Below are 25,357 nucleotides of genomic sequence, written 5' to 3'. Positions count from 1 at the left end.
GCTGCCTAATATAAGCTAAGTTATCTTTGTGATGTTCGGTGAGGCTGGGACAAACTGCCTGCACTCTGCTTTTCTCATCAAACAAATATAACACTTAGATGCCACCTCTTTATTCTTTTCTTCATCCTCATTAAAAAAAAGAATCTTTTGCATTCCCTGTTTGCTAACTTAGCTTCATTTTGATGCGCTAAGTACTGTATTTTCCACACTAAAAAGCGCACTGGATTATGAGGCGCACCTTCAATGAATGGCCGATTTTGTAATTTTATTATTATAATTATTTTTTTTTCATACATTGGATGCACCACATTTAAGACGCAATCTACACCGCATCCACTAGATGGAGCTATGCACAGCAGAACGATCAGGTGTCAGTAAAACTTATTTAAAGAAGCAGCGACACAGTTCACTTAACCAACAGCAATTTCTAACATTGACTTGTTAATGTTGAACTTTCTTGCTGCTGCTCGATTTCCTGTTCAACTGCGAAACCGATTGCCTTAAGTTTGAACTCTGCGTTGTCAGCATGTCCAGAGCAAGGAGCCATTTTGGGGGTCGACATATTACCGTAATGACCATACACAAGATGCATCGGATTTTAAGGCGGGCTGTGAGCTATTCGGAAAATGGAAGGCTTTGAGGTGCGGCTTTTAGTGCGGAAAATACGGGACTATAAAAGGGACTATCATACTAATGTGAGGCATACACCTCCATCTGAGTTCCCTTGTGTGTCAGACTGGAAAAGTGAATCGACGGAGGAGGCGAAGCGCGTCTCCAGCCTAGTCTACAGCGTCCCTTTTGTTGTCGCTCGGAAGGAGGGGCTGTTAGTCAGAAAGTCGTGGACAACAATGCAGTCTGGTCTACTGAAAGAGATGCGATGTCACAACAGTGGAGTCTGGCTGGGTGGGGCCTTTTATTTATTTATTTATTTATTTTGTGAATGGACTGGGGAAAACGAGTGAAGCTCCACTTCCGCGCAGATGACATTTGAAAGAGTGACATTTCCATGTTACTCATTCACTGCAGCCTCCCTGACTGCACAGATGCTGCAAATCACAACCCTCCAGGGAGGGTGGGAGTGAGTGAGCATGCTCTACACGACGTTGTGTTTATGTGTGCGTCTGTGTGTGTATTTGCCGTCGCCGCTTGGACGTGATGAAAGGTGCACAATGGCATCCGGTATCCAGTTTATCTGTTTGACAAATGTGACTGGGACAAATGGCCTCATCACTTGTGGTCGACACACACACACACACCTGCACGCACACGCATACACACACACACACACACACACACACTGTGATGATGAAGGTGAAGCATCCTTTCAAGTACGCTATACAGACAAACATTACGATGGCCATCTTGCATCGTATGTCGAATAGTGATAAAAAGGTGTCCATCAAAAATTGAGGTCGTTTTTTTTTTTAAATTCCTAAAAAGTATATTTAAAAGACCACGGACAAGTCAAAAATGTTCTTTACAATACAGTGGTACCTCTACTTACGAAATTAATTGGTTCTGGAAGAAATTTATTAACTAGAAAATTTTGTAAATTGAGACGCGTTTTCCATGTAAATGACCTAATGCGTTCCAAGCCCCCCCCAAATTCAGACATAAATATTTTCGAAAGCATAAAAATGCATCAAAATATGTAACAAACACATGTTACAATTAGATTATTGCACAATAAATGAGAGTTGTGCATTATGTAAAAAACAAAGAAGTATGTAAATGGGATGTTTCTATGTCGGATATGGTGGTTAATTAGCATACATTCGCACAACATGAAATCTAAATGGTTTTCACACTGAAATCTCTCCACTTTTATTGAAGTACAAGTTATCGATAAAAATAAAAAAGAATGGAAAAAGGACATTGAGGCGATAAAAGATGATTTAAGGCGTTCAACATCAGCTCAGAGTTGTGAGGCATGACTGCTCTTCCTTGGCACTGCCTCTCATCGCCTTTTTCAAAAATATTTCGACCGGGGAATCATTTCAAGCCTCACCTCCAGTAAAAAATAATAATAAATAAAAATTGAGCAACCAATAAAAGAGCGTGGCGAACTTCGATCCAGGCCTTGTAAATCAAGCCCCGATTGCTGATCAAAGCGAAACTGTGAATCTCCCGTGACGCATCCCCGCATTCCATGTTAAACACATTCACATGCTGCACTTGTTTGTTGTGTGCATTTCCAGTACCATGCTCCGTCCCGCTTGACGCCGCGTTCATTTCATAGTGCTCCCTCGGGACACGTCCAAAATTGGATGGAGATGGTTTGGCATATGCTCAGAGGAAGGTCGGCCACACTTGTAACACAACTTTTAGTTCTTTCTTTTTTTTGGGGGGGGGGGGGGCTTCTCATGCCTTGCTGAGTCAAAACGTTGTCAGCATGTCGGATAAGTTGAAGAAAAATATGAATGTTCTAGCTATTGTTACTTCTAAAGACAAAAAAAAAAAAGAAAATCAAAATGTGTACTCTGTCGTCCTTGTAGATTTCATTTGAGAGGACAGTGGCAGTGCGAATGTGCGAAGCTGTATTTCAGGGTTACATTTCCCGTCAATGATGAGCTAATTTTAGAACAGGCTGTTGATATGGTCTTTGGTGGGGGGGGGGGGGGGCTACCTGGTGCCCGCAGGCACCATGATGGCGACCTCTGGGCCAACTTTGGGCCTTTGTCAGCATGAAAGTGGTTTATTTGGTACAATTTCCGCTCGCCCTTTCTCCCGAAAGACTCTCACCCTCAGAATGAGCTGATGTTTTACGTCATCACGTTAGAGTGTCTTAAAGTTCGCAACGTGACACGCAGGGCAGGATTTTTTTCCTCTCCCCGGGCTAAAGCGGAGATTGACTGACAGAAGGGGGGGGGGGGGTGTGAAAAAATATTCATTTCATCTGCTACTCTGGGAACCCTTCTCAGATTGGCGGATAGATTCCAATAAGATGCCGTAATTCCGAAGTCGACATGTCAAAATGAATACGATTTTTTTCCAATGGCATTTGCTCTAAAAACTTAAAAGCACCAATGGCACATTATTCATGAGAAGAGCAGTTAGGGCGATAGAATAGCTCATCTGTGTCTTTCATCAATTGTCCCCCCCCCCTCCCCGTATTTATTAGCTACGGAGGCATTTCAGGTGCGTAAATTCCACAAAGATGGCGGCCCATACAAAGATAGTGAGGAAACGAAGCAGGAAGTGTTTAAATTCACATTGTGTTGCCACGTGTCAAAAAGCACCAGCGGTTTTATTTCTTTTTTCGTGTCATTCAAGTCACACAAAGCAGAGCTGTTATGCAGATGTGAGCTCACCGAATTGTTTGTCTCACTCATAACTTGCGCATGAAGTATTTGGGTGTGCTGATGGGTCCGCTTTAAAACCTCAATCGGGAACGTTTCTCTGGTAGAGATAAACACACAAAGCTTTGCGTCACATGTTTTGGAGAAAATATGGAAAATATGTCACATCATGTTTCGCAGCGTCCTAAACTGACAAATTGAAAAACATAAGTCTTTCATAGTCGCGTAGGGATTTTATCTTTTCTCGTGTTGGACTTGGTTTTATTGAATGGAAACATTCTTCCTTTTGTGTTTTTCCCATGATGCTTATTAGTTCCACCTGTCCTGTCCCTGCCCCTTTATTTTGTGTGTGTTTGACCAATCATCTCTTCTGATTCTGTTTAGCAGTCATTATCAGATCTTTTGTCCATGTTTGTAAAAAGTCTTCGCTGTTGCGTTTGTAAGATTCTTGACTGTCATGCATGGAAAACATATGTTAAATGTAAAACCGCTAACCGCACGCCGATTCTTAACCTTGATTTTTGAAATGTAAGACGATGAGGTTCAATCAATCATCCTGGATTTTTGTTTTAAATACTCTTATTGTGTGTGGTGTGCTTCAGGTCATCAAAACATCCCACAAACACACAACGATATCTTCCGTGACAATCCCGATGTCTTTCGTGGTACTGACTAAAATCCTCAACTCAATTCTATCCATCCATCCATCCATTTTCCGAACCGCTTGATCCTCACTAGGGTCGCAGGGGGTGCTGGAGCCTATCCCAGCTGTCTTCAGGCAGTAGGCGGGGGACACCCTGAATCGGTTGCCAGCCAATCGCAGGGCACACAGAGACGAACAACCATCCACGCTCACATTCACACCTAGGGGCAATTTAGAGTGTTCAATCAGCCTGCCATGCATGTTTTTGGAATGTGGGAGGAAACCGGAGTACCCGGAGAAAACCCACGCAGGCCCGGGGAGAACATGCAAACTCCACACAGGAAGGCCGGAGCTGGAATTGAACCCGGTACCTCTGCACTGTGAAGTCGACGTGCTAACCACTGGACTACCGGGCCGCCTAACTCAATTCTACTTAACGAGAATTTCTCGTAAAGAGCAGAATCGATGGTTTTATCAATAACAGCAAGTCGTCCATGTCCCGAAGACGCAAAGCAGCCCCAGTCCATGTTTCACTTTGGTGATAGTATTCTCGGGGTGGTGTCACTTGTTGAGTGTGCACCAGACATACCGGTAGTTTTCCTTGAAGGCCGAAAAGATCAATTTTATATTCATCTGACCAGAAACAACATCAAATGAGCTTTATCAGTGATGTCAGCATCTTAAATACATCACCAGCCAGTACTTCAGTGTGTATGGTTGCTGAGGAATCTGCTGCAGGTTTTGATGGATAGTAGGTTAATCTAGGTGAGAAGGTTTGCTGTGTTAATTTATCTCGATGTGTACCTGAGAGTGCATCCTACTTTCCTTTTCTTTTGACTTGCCTACCTGTCCATCCATCCAGCCTACCATCCGACTGATACATCAACCAGTTCATCTGACCTTCCCATGACCTCCATTTAATCTGTCCATCTATACTTCCCCACTTCTTACCTACTAGTCTTTTCATAGACTATAGTGCTTTCCCTTTCTTCAAAAAGTCTTTCAGTCGTTACTGATTTTAGCCACTCTGTCCAATCTATCTATGCTACCTACAATTCATATTTGCTCATTTCCCTCTCTGTCCTATTACGTAGGTACAGTATAACATCTAATCCACCAGTTATGCCATTTGTCCTACCTACTTTTCTACTTGCCTACGTCAGGCAGGAAGACTTTCCTGTCTGTTTCTACCTTCCTACTTGGTTAGCTGCAGTATTTATTTACCTATTTGTCCTAGACAGCTTCTTATCCAGCAACGTTTCCCTTCGCACCCATTGGCATTTTTAAAATTATATTTACTGCATGTCCTTGGTGGTGTTGACTGGGACTGTCTGTATTGTTTTGAGTCAAACCTTCAAATTAGAAACAACTCTCACACACAATAAGCCTTTTTTAAGGTAAGCGTTCATTTAAAATACGGGTTGTACCCTTGAAACATGTATTAAGGCTTTTATGCACCCTGTGACCTGATAACACGATAAGCTGTCCACTGTAGTAACAGTTGTCCCTGAAAGGGTGAAATGTGTTGGTTTGGAACATGGCTAACAAATACGGTCTCCTTTCATCCTCCTCCAACTGCCACTACTCATTTATTTGAGCTTTGTAGTGTTGACAGTAGTGTTCACTGTCGTGCAAAATAATACTCGGTCTGTTAATACAAAATACATTCTTTAATTTGTTCATCGTTGTAAATATGCAAAACAAATCAATGGCAATTATTCACATAAAAAGCAATATTTCGCTGGATATAAATCTTAACCTCATATACATACCATTTACACAATGTACTTGTGTCGCAGTATCTTTCTGATGCATATTCGGTCAAGGATGTCCACTACTGTATGGCACCAAACAGTTGGTCCCTTCGCTCTTCTCACCTAGATTATCTGGCTGCACTATTTAGGCATTAAATCTCATTATATGTACATGATATACACCGTTTCTTAAATATGTCATTGTCACCTCTGTTCTATTTACAATATAAGATCCTATCTGTATTTTGAAATGGTTACTATGGGCGATGACATAATACGGGCACAACTGCTTTCTAAACTAGACACGGCTGATACAGTGACACGCACTTTTGCAGTCATTCTGATCAATGATCCGGCATCGTTTGACCCCCCGCTTGCTGGGAAAACATTACCCGTCGTATTTCTTCAAGAAGCAGAAAAGCAAAACTAGAGAAGTAGACACCCCAGTCAGATTACATGAACATTTACAATTGAAGTCAAACAGTAGATGGAATGCTCGAGGCAAATATATGACTTTTTTTTTTGGTGGCGTCTCCACATTTGAGAAGTCCTTCAAAAATATATTTGCTGTTGTTGCGCGGAAATAAATGGAGGACAAAAATGATGGTCAGCGTATGATAGCATCTAATAGTAATCCACAGACACCCTGCACACACTGGGTGGCTATGATTGTCCGGATGAAATTCTCATTGCACAGTATCGTCTCAGCTTGTCTCGACGAATATTAACCGTGGGGGACAAGGAAATAGTGGAGCAGAAACTGTGGCGGAGCATGAGACAGCAGTAGGTGGTTTTAATTCTTCTGGTTCCAAAGCTAAGGAGTTACGCTAACATTAACGTGTTTTTTATTTGTTGTCATTCCTGTGTTTACTTCTTGGAATACATCTGAGAGGAGACTGAGGGTGGCAAGGAAATGAGAGCTCTGTAGTGGAGTGGAGTGGAGACTGTGGTATTCCATACCGCGGTGTCCAAAGCTAAGGCATAGCAACAGGGTAGGCTAACGTTAGCGTGTGTGTTTAATGTAGTCATGCCAAGGTTTACTGTTTAAACGGATAAACCCTGATCACGGTTAGTACTGTTGTCGTGTTGGCCAAACGCTGGATTTGTGGTTGTCCGCATAGCGCAGATCTGTAAACCTATTTCATCTTTGGGTTTTATTTACATGCATCCAGATTGATTTCATACACTTTTTAAAGAAAACGGTGATCTATCGCCAAAAAAGAAATTGACGTGATAAAGAAAAACTGCGATCAGTTTTGGATTCGGTGCCCCAAAATTTGTTAAAACCAGCTGTCAGACCTAACTCGACAGGAAATGTGCTCCCCATTTATTATTCTGACTATTGTATTGAGCATCTGCGTCAAGGTAGGGGTGACAAATCTGTTGTCCGGTTTCCACATTGGCACACAAATGGAGAAGGATGAAGATTGAAATCATAGAAGAAGGAGGAAAAGAGGAAGAAAAGACGATATTGCCTACATGACATCATTGCGATTCCGTTGGGCTCAAAGCAGTTTGCAGTCGCTAACTCTTAGCGACGGACATACGGCTTTTACATAATTGTCATCATTGGAAAAGCTCTCGCGTGGTAATACCAGGAGGACTTTCGAAGCAAATGGACTTTGCAGCGCGTTAAGGAATGCACTGGGCGGGTCATATTAACAATTATAATGCAGCTTCTGCGTGAATGTCTCCACCTGGAGTCCCTCCATCCCTGAATGGCATCAACGCAAAATAACACCCACGCAGTGGTGTCCTTTTACTCCATCCCTCTTCGAAAAAAATTAAACAAAACACTACGTTCCCCAGGCTGATCGGATTGCCCGCTTGACGGCGTCGCATCCGCCGTCTCCTCCTCCTTCAAATCTTTTGGCACATGTGTAGTCTGGACTTGGACGACGAGGTGGCATCTTTCCACACCTTACACGAGAGGCCTTTGGCGCAGTCGCAGCGCTGAAAGATCTCCAGGCTGTGCGAGCCTTTTTTCCTCTGCTTGCTGCACACCTCACCCAGCCGCAGCACCGGCTTGCAGATTTTGGTCCAGAAGTGGCGGGCGCAGCAGTAGCCCTCAGAGCAGTCGGACGTACGCAAGCACGGGTCGCCCTCGTGACCTGAACGAAAACATGAGATTGTGTTCACGGCGCGCCGGTATGATGTCCTGAAAAAGGGCAGCGCGGCAGTTTAGTGGTTAGCACATCTGCCTTGTATTCAAAAGTTCCTGGGTCGAGGTTGCAGATTTCCTTCCACTTTCCAAAAAACATGTTAGGTTCACCGAAGACTCTAAATGAGGGGTAGGCAATTAAATTTTACAAAGGAGCCACATGAGGAACTGGAACGCTTGCCGAGGGCCAAGTCAACATGCTAACCTCAACTTTGTCGAGATTCTTTTTCATGTGGTAAGAAAAAGCGTGTTGTTTTCTTTCCATTTCTACAAAACACATTAAGGAGCCTCGCAGCATTCGCTGCTCGGAACCAAATTATATGAGCGGTGAGAGAAGACGGACGGATGTTGGCAAAGCTATTATGGGTACAGGAACAATGAGGCGGATTGCTTGATTTTTGCTGCAGACTAAATCAGTTTTTATGCTTCCTGCTTTTCAGAGCATTAGTTGTTACGGAGCATCAAATGATTTTTAGGCGAGAAGTATTGGAACAAATGGACTTCATATACGTTAACGTCAATATTTTAATACAGTGGTAGCTCTACTTACGAAATGAATTGGTTCTGGAAGGAATTTCTTAATTACAAAAATTTGTAAGTAGAGATGCGTTTTCCATGTAAATACCCAAATCTGTACAAGCCCGTAGTTGATTTTAGCGGCATGTGACTCAAGGTTATTGTCGACATTGTGGTCCATAGAAATGTCATCAAGTGTGAGTGAGTGATCACGGGATGATTCAGTGACTCTAGTCACTGCGGTAGAAGTGCAACCTGTCCAATCCCAGTTTTATTTCCATCCATCCATCCATTTTCCGAACCGCTTGATCCTCACTAGGGTCGCGGGGGTGCTGGAGCCTATCCCAGCCGTCTTCGGGCAGTGGGCGGGGGACACCCTGAATCGGTTGCCAGCCAATCGCAGGGCACATAGAGACGAACAACCATCCACGCTCACATTCACACCTAGGGACAATTTAGAGTGTTCAATCAGCCTGCCATGCATGTTTTTGGAATGTGGGAGGAAACCGGAGCACCCGGAGAAAACCCACGCAGGCCCGGGGAGAACATGCAAACTCCACACAGGGAGGCCGGAGCTGGAATCGAACCCGGTACCTCTGCACTGTGAAGTCGACGTGCTAACCACTGGACTACCGGGCCGCCCCCCAGTTTTATTTCTTGCACAAATTCAACTCATACTTTGGCAATGTCAAATTGTTTTGCGAGCTGGTGGCTGTTTTTCCTTTTTTTTTTTCTTTACATAGTCTAAAACAAAAATCACCTTGGATGGATTCCTCGTGTATATTTATCTCTGACATTGCAGCATACAAAATAATGATTTAAAAAAAATCTAAAATAGGAGTCAGAATTGTGCTGAATTTGTTGTTGTTGTTTTTTACTAGCACTGATAACTCAGCTAATGCTTGTGGTCAATTAAACCTTTCAGGGACAGCGTTCACTACAGTGGACAGTTTATCAAGTCATCAGGTTACAGGGTGCATGAAAGTTTGTCATTGCAACGCGGACAGACGCTTGGATTCGTGTGTAAAATGTGACATGAACATGTAGTGGAGGCTGAGATGGGCGAAATTTTTTGCTGTTCTGCGAAACTCAAATTCTTTGGCGTCGCTTTGTTTTGTTTTGTCTGCATGAATTTTGTCAGGACCTCCAACTCTCAGTGCGCAAACCGCAAGAGGGCAGAGGAAAGCGGGATAGCTGTGGTTTCGAGTATGCAAATTATACTTTGGGCGTAAATATGAGGAGCGAGGCTGTTGTCGACATCGTTTGCAGCTTTGATTGGCAGCAGAAAGTACCATGAGCCATCATCATCCTGTTTTCTTTTCACACAATCTAATTTGACTAGGATGATTTTGTCACTCAAATAAGAATTCGGGTCTGATTGTGACAGTATGTCACATAAATCATTTGCTTATGTTTTGTGGGCGCAGCTCATCCTCAAAGCTTCTTTCGGAACCACACTGAATGGCTAAAATGGCAATACCGCCTTCTCCTCCGTGTTTGCAGCTATGTTGTTGGTTTAGGGTTCTGAAAGGGGTCTTGGTGGGGGATGGGGGGGTGGGGATCAAACTCGTAAGAAGTCCCTGGACTCAAAAAGTGTGAAAAATTTCAAGGTTGCCGTCCTACCTTTAAGAGAATGCTTGGCTTGGGTTTTCCCGGTGCTTTTTCTCCAACTGTGGTCTTTGGCGGAGAGCTTGTAGTGTTCGTCCAAGGCGGAGATGTGAGGTGAGATCACGCTCTCAGAGATCGCCGTGCAAATATCTGAAAAATTGCCAAGATGAGGAGTTTAGCATTCCGCAAACCGCGATCCCTTTCAGTCATTTGTATAAAGTATAATTACCGACTGTGAATTCCAATGTGTGTTGGTATTAAAAAAAAAAAAAGTCCTTGGATCTTTGTATTCTTGAATTTTGAGGAATCTTTGACAACTCAACTTTAAATATATACTTGAAAAGGACAATGAGAAATTAAAGTAGTAGGAAAGTAAAATTAGGACATGCTACAGTAATATGCAATATCACTCCTGAAGTTGATGCTAATTTCGCATTAGCATGTCAATGGGATTTCACATTGAGTTTAGCATTCGCTGCAGCAATGGTTTAAAAAAACAAACAAAAAAAACAAAGCATATTTTGTGTTTAATTATACAGTGTGAGTAATATTTTTGGCTGTGTGTTTAGTTTGGCTGTAAGCTCCAACTGGGTTATCATTAATCCGATTAAAGCACGCTTAGGCACGACAGAATCACGTACGCGACACGCTTGTTATTCCAGTAACATGGTGCCTTTCACAATGCCTGTTTTAAAGATCGAGGAAACCCAAAAATTGAAATCACGATTAAATTTTCATAAAGCGCGGCGCTAGTGTGACTTACAGTTGTGGCAGCGGTTGCCGGGGCAACACATGGCATCCCGGTGGCAGCGCTTCTTCCTCCTGCGGCAAGCGAGGCAGCGCGAGGGCGCCTGCTGGGGGCTGTGGCAGTAACTTCCCACACTGCACTCCTTATCATTGCTGCACGGATACACCTGCTGAGGAAACGATTCACTTTCAATACATTCGCCAGGTTTTCGCGGCCGGTTGTCTGCGCAGAAAGCCGATGGGATAGTTGGAAGGGTTTGACGTTGACTACAGAGAAGTTTTTTTTTCTCGTGTGGGTGACGGTTTCTTGACCGATGATCATGATGTATTTTCACAGCTTTGCTTTTGTGAAATTCCCCCCGCCCCCCTTTTTTTTGTGACAAGGCCACTATTTTTTTTTCATTTTTTTTTTCTTCATTCTGAAAATAATAGAGAGCGGTGTAAAACAAAAAGGCCCTCCTCCTAAAATTGACTTCTTTCTCCCCAAAATATGACTTTATTCTTGTAAGATTGACTTTTCTCAAATATACTTTTTCCCCCTTATCAAATTGTTATTCTTTCTTATATTACACTTCATGATAACACAATATTCATTTTGAAAAATAATACATTCAAAAGTGCATTTTTCTCTATTTTGTCTTCAATTTAAAACCTTTTTTGACCGCCTTTTTTGAGACTTTTTATTTTAAAAATTAGAAAAAATTATTGCTTTCTTGGGATATCAAATTTTTTTTACGTAAAAGTTTTTTTTCCCATAAAATTCTGTTTTTGTTCTTGTCAGTATGATTTAGTTTGTAACTGTTTTTGAATGTAATGAGATTTCTCTTAAAATTGTAACTTCACTCTTAGTAATGTATTTTTTTTCTCTTGACCAATTAAAAAGAAAAATTCCAAAACATTTTCTCGATGTCTCTAAAAATGTCAAGTTTTACAAGTATTACTTTTTTTTTTTTTTCTTATTCATCGATCCCATTTTGGACCACTTGACATCTCCGCTCTCGGAAGCGCCAGCATTTTTCTCACCGTCCTTTTTGTTATTTTTATCCGCGCCAGACAATTGGAGCGATTACATTTCCAAAGCCAACTCTTTTTCCAAGCGTTCGGAGGCTTAATGAGCCCTGCAGACGTACCTCAGGGGTAATTACCCCCGCTAATCATACGCCTTCAGAGTCCATTTAGTCTTGTTTGCGTGGTTTGTTCGAAGCTCGCTTTGTTTTGACAGACATTTCTTGTTGTGCCAACGTTTATGTCCGTGTGTTGTTTTTTGTCTGCTTGTCTGTCGTTGTGAAGCAAAAAAACAAGAATCTGTTTTGAGTACATGAAACTGCATCAAAGAGTAAGATCATTATTTTTGTCTTATGCGGTAAAGAGTTAACGTGTGAACAGAGAAAAAAATCTGGGGAAAATATCGGGGGGGGGGGGGGGGTGAGTAAATTTTTAGCGATTTTTCCAGAGCCAATGTTGGCCGATTCATGCGTTCGTTTCCCGGGAAAGGACAGCCACACTTACTGATGCACTTTTCGAATATTTATTTAATACCAAGTGAACGGTAAAATACAAACACAATGAGGACACGCACACAGGAGTCAGTGTCGGCCACGGCTCACCCCTAGACACTCATATATAAATGCCACAGATGGGCTAATAGATTAGCATCGCTGTTACGGTAATTCCACACCTCTAAACAACTGCCTCTTTGACACAAGCAACACATAGAAACTGCATACGACATATGATATAAATTCTCTCTGCTCCGTGGGAACGGCTGTTAGTATTGCTTAGTAGGGGATCTTCTCTGCCCTCTTAATTACGCTACATCTACATTCAGTCGAGGTCAGTGCTGCCTGGCATGTTGCGTACGAAACTAAATCAGCTTGGACTCATCTGTAGATTGCAAAAATGCCATTAAAAAATCTGCGATATCGTGAGGCTTGAACACATGAAGCACAAAATAGCAAGGGTCGCGATGTGCCCCGCTTTAGAAGGAGTTCTGAGTTCGAGGCTTTCATTGCATGTGGCATCTTGATGTAATTCCATACACGTGTCAAGGTTGTTGCTGTGGGACTCGGGGCGGTGAGGGAGAGCAGTTGGACATGAAGCATGTCACAAATCAAATTTGGAGAAGTGAATTACTGTGCCCAAGACGTGACTAACGGTAGCGCCCATCTCCGGATCAGATTGGTCAAGCGTTTTCACAGCTGCAACATCTTTATATTCTGGGTCGATGTATCGCAATGATAGGAAGAACAAATACTTTGATCCCGTGCTATTTTTTGTATTTTGTCTTTCACTGACAGCTTTTTGCTTTTACTTCCTCCATTTGAAAGCAGATGTGGACTTTGTACTCCTTACTTTGTCAAAATGGGTCTCCGTAAGGTTGATAACTTGACTGATATCTCGTGGTGCCTATAAAGCTGAATAAACAGACAGCTAGCAACAAGATTAATATGCGGCGAATGCTAGCTCTTGCGCCGGGCTAAAAGACACCAGATTGAAGCGTGACAAAATGATCTGTCCAATCTGAAAACAAAATAAAAGGGAGGTGTATTTTTTTTTTCAGTCCTCAGTAAGCATCAATAAACCTTAGCAAAGCCATGGGAGCTCATTGTTTTGATCGTTCATAAGTCAAGTCGATGAAAGCTAGCTCTTGGTTTCAAAGAAAATAACAACACGTGACATGCAACATATGAGCAGCCACGGGTGCAACTTTTTTTTATTTTTTATTTTTTGATATTCAAACAACATGTTTGGCTGACACATTGGACAGTGACCTCGCAGTGATCCAGCGTGGCTCACCGCACGCTAATTATGCTCATTCTTACGATAAATAAACATGGGAACAAATGGAAGAATTTTCAACGGGGGGTCGACACAACACTACATGTTTCAATCAATCTCTCTGTTATGCTGGAAGTCGTTACGTTAATGTGGGACGTCAAACACATGGAGGTAATGATGCTAGGAAAAAAAAAGGGTATTAAATTGAGCCTTCATCCATCACTGAGGTCAGGGGAGCTAGCCTAGCTTAGCCTCGATACTGCTAAACGTATTGTTGTTTACTCTCAGAGCGGCAAACATTTGTCGTAGGTTTTTTTTTTCAGTGTTTCGGAATAGCACAATAATGGGTCTTATTTTCTCATGTATAACATCAGCCTCCAAATTACAAGAAAACATTTCAACCAATGACATAATTAATCTGAACTATCACTTCCTCGACGGTTTCCCGTCACAGTGCAATGTTTTCTCGTGGCACTTTTCAGTGGTGGTTTCGACGTGAAATAAAAGGAAGGCCATGAAATACAACAATGAGTCGTTAAGTAACTGAAAGCACCCAATGAAAACGTTGTTGAATGAATAATCCGTAAATAACTATCAACACTGACAAATAATAAATAGCATCATTAAATAAATCATGAAATGACCCAAAATGTCATTAAAAAGTCAGAAGTTACGAATGAGTTGTTAGACGACTAGAAATAAAAAAGTCACAAAAATGCCATCAAATGGAAAACATGAATTTATTTTAATCGACACATCAGTACACCACTCAGAATGCTATTAAATAAAATGTCATGGCATAACTCATTACGATTAATGAAGTGAAATGCAGCTGAAAAAAAATAAAAATGACATTCTGTCATCTAAAAATGTTTTAATGAACAAAAAATGTTATTGTTATTTGAACAAGTCATTATTTAACAGCAAATAGTATTGTATGGATTAATTCAAGTCAAATGAAATTAATGAATCATTAAATAATTAAAATGCCATTATATCTTATTCATTAGTAAAATGTCATGGTATGCATAACAACACAGTTGAATAAATAAAATACATGTCATCTATAAAATAAAAAAAGAAGAAAATATATATTAAATGTAAACATTTGATTTAAAGTGAATGATAAAAAGGCAGTTCATGATTTTTTTTTAAAAGTCATTAAGCATCCTGTATAATAAATTGGTCCTGAATTTATGATGAAAACAATCTATTTGAGATATAAATATAATATTATTATTCTATATTATATTTTTGAATGTATTTTATTATGTAATCATTTGATGATCAATTTGTACATATTTACCACTTGAGTTCATTTATTCGTACTTTATTTATTTTTCAATGCCTTTGTGTTTACTTCTGGCACAAACAACACTCACTCAGCTTGAACATCATGAGAAGAGTATTTCACATCGTGTCCAAACTGATTTTATGTCAGTAATTCAATTGTGTCATTTTCACCACTCCAGTAACAAATGACAAATGCTAATGCTAAAGAGACAAAACATTTTAAAGCAACCACAGTCTTTCAGGGAATTTGGCTCAAATTCAATATAGCGCAAACGAATCCAGACCCGGCCACGACATAAAATTAATTTGGGAATGGCAACTGCCACATGATAACAAATACGTTTTTTTTTTCATTGACACCACAACAGGCTGCTTACAATCGACGTTTTTGAGCTGCAAACAGTTTCTGAAAACGCAAAGTGACAATCTAACAGTGGCCCTTGTCGCTGACGTTCCCACATAAGCACTAAAAACAGGCTATGATGAAAAATGACCGCGCGCGTGACGTGTTTGCCACAACATCTCAACACACAACAATAAAACACAACCCAGGATGCGACTTAACCTAGACACATCATGTTACCCAACAATCGGTTTGTCAGAAATGTCATAGTCAAAACCTGGCACAAATGGGCTGCTTGCTAGCTTCAGGCTAAAGCTAGTTGCGCAAACGTCAATTCACGAGTTATGTTGTGAACATGCATACATTTTTGGCTGAGGGGTGTTTCAACATAGAGATGATATCTTATTTGAGATCTATTCTTGCTCCCCCTTGACAGTTACTCAAGAAGAGAAAGATTTTTAAAAAAGCGCACAGGTTAATGCTAGTCATGTAGCGATCATATTTTTGACATTATATTTTCTTCACGTGGTACCATGTTTTTTTAAAACGATGACATTTACTATGAATTCTTATTCAATGAATGTGAATTATTATGATACCAAAGTGATCAAAACTACACTAAAGACTTTTGGAATTTCCTTTGACTAACTGGGCTAATATTGTAAGTATTTTCATCCCCCAAAAATAAAGCTGTTTCTCAATTGACATTCTTACGTCCTTGTGATCTCTTCCACTTGGAAGTACGAATCAACTAAGAACACTCTGAATACCCGGATGATGTACTTGTCAGCTAGCTAAAATCAGGTGGATACTTTTGAAGGCTTGGATAGGAAAATAGAAATGTATTTCATGCTACTCTCATGGAAATACGTCGGGGGGGGGGGGATTAAATACACAGCCATTCCAATTTACGAAAATACCTCACGTTTTTAGGAAGAACATTCTCACGTACGTTCTGAGGAAACGGCTTAAAACGAATATGAAAATGGCTGCCAAAAATGGCACTGTGTTAAAACATTTCACCGTAGGTGTTGAAACACCAGCATTCCTTTCTGGTTCCACAAAAAGTGAGATTCGCTACGAATATCTTTCTGTTGGTCACAGATATTAAGCGGGCTTTTTTTTCTCTCTCCTTTGCGCTCGACAGCAGCCAATTTATTTCATTGATTTTCACATGGCCGTGCGACTTCCAATCGGTTTTCTACTCGAGAATCGCAAATGGTCATGATGATTACAAAAAATGTCCGAGTTCTTTCTGACATGAATATTAAGACAAATCGACGCCCCCCCCCCCCCCAGCTGTTAATAATACTTCATACTGCTCTGTACATTTTATCTGTCTCTCAGGCTCGCATCCACGTCGTAGCAGTGGAAGAAAAATGGGCCTCACCTCTTCCATCACGTCCAAGTCTTTGAAATGTAGTGAATCAAGCCATCCCCCCCCCCTCCCTCTTTCCATCTGATTACCTCACCTTATCTGGCGGTATTTTAAAACGCCTCATTCGCTACTTCTGAGGGACGTGTGGCTTTAATGCGGATGCGTCTCATCTCTGTTGTCGCTCCCTTATTTTTGCTGCACAAATAAAAAGCGTAAGCCTTAGATGATCCCGCGCAGGAAGTCACCCCCGACAACTATTTTACTCCGCAGCCAACCTCGGCATGCCGGCCCAGGCGATAAGGATGGAGACAGACGCAGCGCCATGAGGGAAGCCCCCCACCTCTTCTCCCCCCACCAAACCCCCTTTGACTTATCCTGCGGGGTCAACAATCTTTAAAAAGCAGCGTTGTGGAACCCTTATTTACAAGCAAAACACTGTTCCGCTGTACAGCTCATGTCAATGGAACTTTGTATCAAGGAAAAAAAAAAGAATTTCGACATTGATTTGCTGGAGGGTGATTTAAAGTTTGATAGCGGCAATGAAATCCGGAGGGCTCCATCATGATAATATGGGAACGATTACTCATACGGGATTTGTTTTTTACAGATAGTGGGGGGGGGGGGGGGGGGGGGGGTTCGAGATGTTGAGTCATTCCAAACACCGATCAAATCTAGCAATATATCATGAAATAACATTCGCTGATACAGACGTACGAGATATGCACGAGCAATAGAGGTGTAACAAAAATTGCTTTGAATCGGTCATTGGTTGTCATTTTAAAGACGGGAGAGTGTCGCTTTCTGCGGACGGTGAAGCCGGGCTTTCATGGGCGCGGCCAACTTGGAAATGGGAGCCGCCCCAGATGTTGCGCCGATGAGTCGGGAAAAGTGCAAAAATTTAGTTAGCTCATTCTACTTCTGAATGTCCCAGTTTTCCTGCTCTGTTGGGAGATCAGTCTCAATAAACACATTTTTAAAAGTATTGCCGACAAAGGGTCCATTTTAGTAATCCCACTGTGCAATCGGGGGAACCAAATTAATTTCAATCAATTATCGTATTGAGTCATGCATGATAGATAACTCAACAAATTGCTCATAAAACAAAGACATATTAAACCAATTCCTCTTCCCTAACGTTGGATAAATTAAAACTTCTGGTCGGATTGTGACATGTTACACAATCCATCCCCGTTTGAATAAAGTTGTAGTTTTTTTGTTGTTGTTGTTCTTGTTTGCTTCCTTTTCGAACAAAAGGCGTGCTCTTACCAGAATAGTTGTTATTTCTCCCCCTTTACTCTTACACAATCATCTCCATCTCCGTCTTCTTTTTCAGAACACCAACCTGGTTCACTCGGGGTCAGAAAAACATTTGTGACAGCGACACTCTTGGCCATTCTTGACGACGGGGATGTACTTAATTGAGGGTGTCGCCCGAATTTTCTCCATTCCTTTCACGCTGTTTTTTCATTCGGCACTGAGATTTGTCGCCGACTTTTAGTCGCCTCGCCTACCATTGTGAGTGGTATTCAAATTTGAACTTTCCTTCTCAGAGTGATGCACATTGGCCGACCCGAGTTTCCGAGGCCCTTTTAAGCTCGATTCCTCTTTATTTCTGTGCTTGACCGGGAAAAAAAAACAAAAACACTCAAGCATTTGCTATGTCTTGCGTTCTTGCGCCCCACTCGTTTTTGTCTGTTCCTCCTTTCAACTTTTGCCACCCTCGCGGCACGGAATACTCAGCTGACTAACTGAAACCCTCAGAACTTAACCCACTTGGAGTTTTCCGCCCGTCCCCGAGGGACTACCAGTTTGAGACCACGACAGTGTGCCTGTGTGTTTTCGATTTTGAAACTTTTGTTTGTTGTCATGTCATTCGTTCTTTCACTTCTGACTGAAAACTACGATTGCAGTCCAAACTTTGTGTTTTACTCGAATAGTGTCACTTCCTTGTCGCTGTTTGTAGGACCGGCTGCTGACCACTTGACCAGGTCGTCCCTGCAAAGGGAATCCTGAGCTCAGTGGGTTTATGGGTTTGATGACTGTTAAAAAAAAAAATCGAATCTCATAAATCGCTTTCAAGGTAGCATCACATAGAATCGGGCTAGGGTCGCCAACCCGCGGCTCTGGAGCCGCATGTGGCTCTTTAGCGCCGCCCTAGTGGCTCCCTGGAGCTTTTTCAGAAATGTTTGAAAATGGAGAATGATGGGGGAGGGAAATATATATTTTTGTTTTAACATGGCATCTGTAGGAGGACAAACATGACACAAACAATGTTTTCCAATGCTGTATAAATGTGGAGAATAAATATTCAATTTGAACATTTATGTCAACGAAGCCCAAGACTCGAAACTTAGATTAGCTCCCTTTGCTAGGAGGGAGGAGAATGTTCCTGGAGGCGTCGCTGGATTTTGTACTGATATTTGTTATTCATTTGGGGTGAGTTTTCACAGTGTCTGATGGTACCGATTTTTTTCCCCCCTTTCAAAAATATGACTTTGTTTTTGTGACTATACTTTTTATTTTCTCTGTGAGGGGTCCCTGTATCCAAAAGGTTTGAGAAACCCTGCCGCGGTACATCGACATTGAAAGCTGATTTGGATGAAATTTCTTCTGTACGTGTTTTCATGCCCTTGCTGACTCGCTGTCAAGGGGGCCCAATGCTGTCTGCCCCTGCTACAGTATATGACGTTCACATGTACGCGTTTTCATTAGCCTTAGCAAAACTAACGCTGCCGCCCCACCAATGACTGACATGAGTCGCAAAAAGAGCAAGACCACTTCAATCCTGTTTCGCACTTGACTTTTAGAAGGAATGATGTGACGTACGCCAGAGAGTCAGCCTCGCAACATATGTGTGACATAAACAAGATTAATAATATGGTCTGTGAAGCACATTAAATTCTGCCCTAGCAACAAGTGACACATGATGTATGCCAGAATAGGAATCCAACTTTATTAAAAGGAAAAGATAAAAAGTGATCCCTCTATCTGTGCACAAGTGGTTTATACCAGTGGATGACAAAATAATTGGTTGCAGAGGCCTCTCGGAGTCAAATAAAATGCACCTCATCAAGTAAATGAACAAAAAACAAAAGACAGCAGATACTGTATCAAATAAACCGAGGATGAATCAGTCTCGACAAAATCCCCGGCCGTCAAATCCCAACTCTGGCGCCCGATATCAGTCCGCGCACGTCTGTGAACTTTGGGCGACGTCTTTTAGAGGAAACAAGACATCCTGACTTCTTACACTGACAGACAATTTTTTTCAAATCGCTGCGGGTCTCCTCTGTCATTAACAGGTCCAATTACCGCGAATGAGGTCGCCGCATGAGGCCCCCTAATAGGTCCGGGCAGTGGAGGGGGTGGGGGGCGCCGGCACCCGAGGGAGCGGCATACTGGAAAGGCCACCGGACGGGAGCCCGACTGTGGCGCTAACAAGCCGCCACACCTCCGCCTGACTTTCTCAGCTCATTAAGAATGCTTCACAAGGCAGTTAAGGGGAGAAGTGGGTTGGGTGGGGAGCTTTTTCTTTTTTTTTCAAAGCGGAGTCAATAACGCGAGGCTCACGGCGTGACTAAGTGCCACCCATCAGTAAAAGATGGGTTCTGTTTGAGGGGATCGGTGTAATCATCCATCATCCAGGCATTATCCGAGCCGCTTATCCTCATGGGGGAGTGCTGGAACCTCTCCCAGTGGACTAAGGGCAATAGGCGGGGTACACCCTGAACTGGTTGCCAGCCGATCGCGGGGCACACATCGACCAACAACCATTCACACTCACGGTTGCCAATTACTGAAGTGCCTAAATTAGGTTCAAGGAAGACCGTAAACAGTCTTCACTGTTCTTGATAACCCGCCTTCACTCTCATCCTTCGATGATGAGGACTAAAATTGCGTATGTTGAGTTCAGCGAGGATGAAATCACCTTCTCTGTTTTTTTTAATGGTCTTCAGTTTTTATAAAACCACATTACGAATTAAGGATGAAAGACCACATAGTAGTGGTGTAACATTCAAGACCGATCTTGGTTCTTGAGATGGGTCTCCACCGTTTTGGTTTTGTCTCAGTCCCGGTCTGGCCAGGATTGGGATTTTCCATCAAGGCCGGTCAAAACCAGCAATGATCTGCTATTCACCGGCAAATCTTAATTATGTCTTTCCGAGATGGATATTTCTGGAAAGAGGCTTTAGTTCTACCTGCAATTGGCATTATTGAACAGACTGGCTGGAGTGGATGCCAAATCAATTACATTGGCAAATTTTATTTTCCTTCTTACTTTGAAAGAGTTGCTGGCAATGTGTTTTGAGCTGTAAAATGTGTCGCAACGAAAATCAAAGAGAGGAATGCTCTTGAACTGTTCATCCTTCTCATCATTTTTAAATTTGTTTTTTATGGTCTTGGTCATGTCACAGTCTCTGCTTCTCTCGATCTTGGTCTTGTCTTGGTCTCTGTGAGTTATGATCTCGAGCAAGTCTCGGCTAATGCGGTCTTGAGCGCAACACGATTCTTAAGTGTCTTTGATGTTCATAAGAACATGTGTGTCATTTTTTCAACGCGAAATTGTCTTTGCCGGTTATAAAAATGTATTTTATCTTCATTTAGGGCCAATGCTGTCTTTGAAGTTTACCCCCCCCCCCCCCCCCAAAAGTTCATTTCATTGCAGACTTAAAAAAACAGATGAGGACGGGATACATGGATGGTTTCCGACACCTTCAAGGTCTGTTAAATAAAAGGCAACAGCGCGTACGCCAGGTGAAAGGCCTGATTTATTCCGCTTGTAAATGGCCTCACTGTTACTCGATGCAGAGGGCCAGTCAAAAGTTATACAGTAGAAGCCACATAATGTGGCAGAGGCTGCAGCTTTACAAGTGTGGAAAACCTCCTGGCATGCACGCACACACACACACACACACACACACACACACACACACTTACTGTAGTGTATGTGTCCATATAAAAGCCTGCCATAAATGCCATTACAGGCATAACTTGTACATGCCTTGTTTTACTGCCTGTAGACTGGTGGTCGACACGCGCGCGCGCGCGCACACTCACACGTATGGCTTCCCATATTATCAAAGTGGCCGAGGTGCAAGCAGGCGTTCAAATTTGCGGTCTGGCTGCCTTTGGCTTGAGGTTTTTCGCCTCAGCATTCGCATCATCGCTGGCTCGGGGCAAGATGTCAGCACGCTCAGCGTTTTTGCACACAGCCAGCTGCCACTGAAACATGTCACATAGGCCATGGGGAAAAGGAAAAACTGCAGCAAAAAAAAAAAAGGTCTGAGAAGTTCTTATGAAAAGGACAAAGTATGTTGAGAAGGGAAGAGATTTCATCTGTGCTGTACATACAGCACATTTGACAATAAAGTTGTATCCAATCCAATCCAAAAGCTCAACTCGATGCTGGTTATCATCTATTGAACTGAAGTCCTGTGATGTATGTCAAGCGTTTGTTGTATTTTAATTTAATGGATTGTTTAAAAATATATCATAATAATAATTACCACACGAGGGCAGTATTTTTAGACGTAACAAATGGGACAGGCATATGTGAGGACAACTCATTTGACAGGTGGAGGTCCTTCTGGAGTCCAAAAATGATGGCTGTGTGATTTCATGTAAGTTCAACATTTTTTGTCGCTATGCTAATCGTGTTTGACTTCTGAACGTCATGTATATTAGTATCATATATGTACATATTTACATACTTACATTATTCTTATTATATTCCTCATTCTTTTACCCATTTTAATTTAATATGGTTAGCACTTTATGGTTATGCTGATATGCTAATGCTCAGCTAGGGTCGAAATTGATTTTTAGTGTTTATTTTCCACATCCTGCTCTTCCTAAAAAAAGCATTGTAGATGTGAAATTTTACTTAAACGATCAACTGATGTGTTTATTGAATGTTTTTTTGTGAGGTAAAGTGTCATTTGTGCCTCTTTTTGTTAAACTTTCCATCACTTAACATAATGTCTTTCCCATTCCTCTTCGTCAAATGTGTCACTTTAGCATTAAAAGAGCAGGAATAGAGTAACAAATAAGGCTGTTTGTAAAATGACCCCCAACTCCCTCTTGGGTAGAATCCCCTAATCCTGGCAAGGATCACTTGAATGACACTAAAAGCCCAGACAAGCAGGTTGGGGCCCAATGGTGACCCCCGTCAGTCTTTTTTCCCCAACATTTGTGTTGCCGCTAATGATTTACTGTGGAGGTGCGCAGTGGCGTCGCGTCTGAAAGGCAATTAAAGGTTTATGAGTGAGAGGGTGGGGGCATAGCAAATAAGCGTGTACATAAAGCATCTTTGTTTTAAATGGTATACTGCTAACTTTATTTTGAAGATCGTCACAGTCCCCAGTTTTGTAAGGAAGGGGCTTGGAAGTATTATTTATTCGGGAAGCACCACAAACGTTATCTTTGTCATATTCAAGAAAATGATGGAGAATCAAGTTTTTCAAAACAAAGGTTGTTATTTGCATAAAACGTTCCACATCATGACATTACAAGCCCAGTTCTATTTTAGGAAAAAGTGTAGCAGTCATACCGGGCTGCGTAATTTTTGCTCCTAAAATTTGAGACAGCGCAACTACATTTTTCATCGACTCGCACATGTGCAAGCAATGCATTTGCTGATTGTACTTTGATTTTGATATTCAAGTCAATTTGTGTTAAATGTGCACCCCTACATTGTTGACTTGCAACCCTACAATTTCAGGTAAGGGGCGAGTGTACCCCTAGCAAAAAAAAAAAGTTAATCTGCAGCCTTGTAATATTGAAAGGAAATATTATAAGAGTTCCTTCAACAGAAAAAAGTAGTCCTCGAATGAGAATAAAGGGGAAAAAAATGAAAATACAAGTTGTATTTTGTTGAAGAGTCAATCTTTGAAAGTAGTTGGATACTTTGGGGGCGGAAAAATGTAATTTTACGACACTAAAGTTCAATTCTGTTTTACATAAAAAGCCAAATTGTAATATTAAGAAAAGTCGTTCCATTTTTTTAAAGGGGTGGGTGATCGTAATCTTAATAATTATTAAAAAAGGGTGGGGGGGGGAAGCTATATTGCATCAAGTTGGAACTTCTCAAAAGCCATGCGCAAAGTAAATACACACCCCAAAAAAATGTTAATCTAAAAACTGTTTAATTAATAACCATTTTAACCAACAATAACCATTTTCCATCCTACCCGTTGGCGTTTGCTAATATCAGGTCCACCATCCTATGACACCCGCATCACAAATCCTATTACGGCGATATGCATACCTATAAGTGTCTTAAGAAATAGTGTCCCCCGATATGAACACGTGCAGTCAAAGTGAAGGTGCAAACTTACCTGCGCAAAGATGTTGAACTTCTTGACGCTGCCTGTGTGCGCGGCAGCCGAGCGGTTGACGGCGGTCGCGGGCGCTTGATCGTCGGCAGCCGCGGCACCCGCGAGAACCGGCCTTATTGAATTGGGCTTGGGGCGACCTTCCGGCGCTTGGCATCTCGCGGCCGTGGCGAAGAGGAGCAGCAGGAGCCAGCGTTTATTCCAAGGGCGCACCAGCAGCGTCATCCTTGCACGCGCATAAGCAGAAGAAAATCAAGCGGGTGGATGTGCGCGGGCCAAGCTTGGAGCCGATGCTTTGCTTTTTCTTCCACGAGGTCGCCCTGCGAAACTCAAGACCACCCCGTGAGTGGCTTTTCTGCAAAAAGGAAGTCGAGTCAAAGTTAGGAAAAATCTCGATGGAGTTCAAGCGAGGTTGGTCGGGTGGTCCTCCCACCCTCTGTGTTGTGGACTGAGTGAGTGTGAAGGCATGCTTGGTGATCGTCTCTTTATAGCATGAATGAGCGATCTTCCTCCGCCCCCCATACGCGCGCGCGCACGCACACACATGCGGACACACAATGGCTGAAAGTGATCTGCGTGTGCGCGTGTGTGTGCGCTTTGCTGTCTGGAGCCACACCGGCACCAGCAGCCCCGCTGGGAACAAACTCTTAAAAAAAAAAATCATACACTGTGTATTTTAACTGAGTCTTTGACCCTCTTATATTTAGTGCTGCGCAGGAAATGGAAAAATCAGGGTTAAGCTCCTGCTGTAAAAGGGGTTTGGTGTGCGTAAGGCTCATTTTGTTCCTCTTAATGAATTGTATTTTAAGTGCCGTTTTGGAGGATGTCTGCTACTAGAAATGCATAAAACACGTGCGACGGTTAATATTTGGACCATCTTTGGCTTTGTTCAATTCAAGAGTTTTTAAAATAGGGTTTGAGGGGAGAAATTGCACAGAGCAGACGCACGGAGTACCGTAGATGAGATTTTCTCAGGATCGAGGCAGCTGCTGAGACACTTGAGTGAAAATATTGAGCTACTTTGTGATCGTAAACTGACAGTAGCTTTCAGTGACGGTGTTGCAAGAGTAAAATGTAATTGTTCAAGATTTTAAAAAAGTTAGGAAATTAGGGAGGAAATGTAATATTAAAATACGTGACTAGCACTAGTTTATCTACGTATTACATGAATAAAATATTTCTGAAAAAGATTGAATACTCAGATAAATTAAAATAAGCAATATGACAATGTGATCCGATTCATTTGACAAAAAGTTGCGACATCAGAAAGAATAAAGTCAGATTGTCTTGTCCAATGAATCACTTTTTTTTTCCAAAATGAAAAGTCACACTATTCTAGGTTTCTTTTTCATGAAAGTTCATCCTTCTTTGACAGTTACTTGGAGCAGAAAGCGCCAAAGTAACCTTGAACCACATGCTGCTTCACCATGTCTAGACAAAGATATCTGATCGCCTATGGCTTTCTGATTTTTTTGACTCACCCCGACCACCTTGTATTGAATC

The 25,357-nt window shown here is 42.0% G+C and overlaps 1 protein-coding gene across 2 annotated transcripts; it reads right to left on the bottom strand.

Moving 5' to 3' along the window:
* Positions 1–5,611: 5,611 nt before the first annotated feature.
* dkk2 (dickkopf WNT signaling pathway inhibitor 2) lies at positions 5,612–24,297 on the bottom strand. Of its 2 annotated transcripts, none has more exons than XM_086121175.1 (4): positions 23,858–24,297; positions 10,745–10,898; positions 9,997–10,131; positions 5,612–7,807 (listed from the first exon to the last, which is right to left on the bottom strand). In XM_086121175.1, the coding sequence occupies exons 1-4, from the start codon at positions 24,077–24,079 to the stop codon at positions 7,557–7,559; spliced, it is 762 nt and encodes a 253-aa protein (XP_085977301.1). In that variant the 5' UTR covers positions 24,080–24,297; the 3' UTR covers positions 5,612–7,556. The 2 variants fall into 2 exon arrangements, with proteins under 2 accessions (XP_085977301.1, XP_085977302.1); XM_086121176.1 differs by having other exon boundaries at positions 10,745–10,895.
* Positions 24,298–25,357: the final 1,060 nt, after the last annotated feature.

The sequence above is a fragment of the Hippocampus guttulatus genome, chromosome 9 (genome assembly GCF_054856545.1).
Source record: "Hippocampus guttulatus isolate MCC_2025c chromosome 9, RoL_Hgut_1.0, whole genome shotgun sequence".
Taxonomy (NCBI): domain Eukaryota; kingdom Metazoa; phylum Chordata; class Actinopteri; order Syngnathiformes; family Syngnathidae; genus Hippocampus; species Hippocampus guttulatus.
This window is presented reverse-complemented; position numbering and strand designations above follow the sequence as displayed.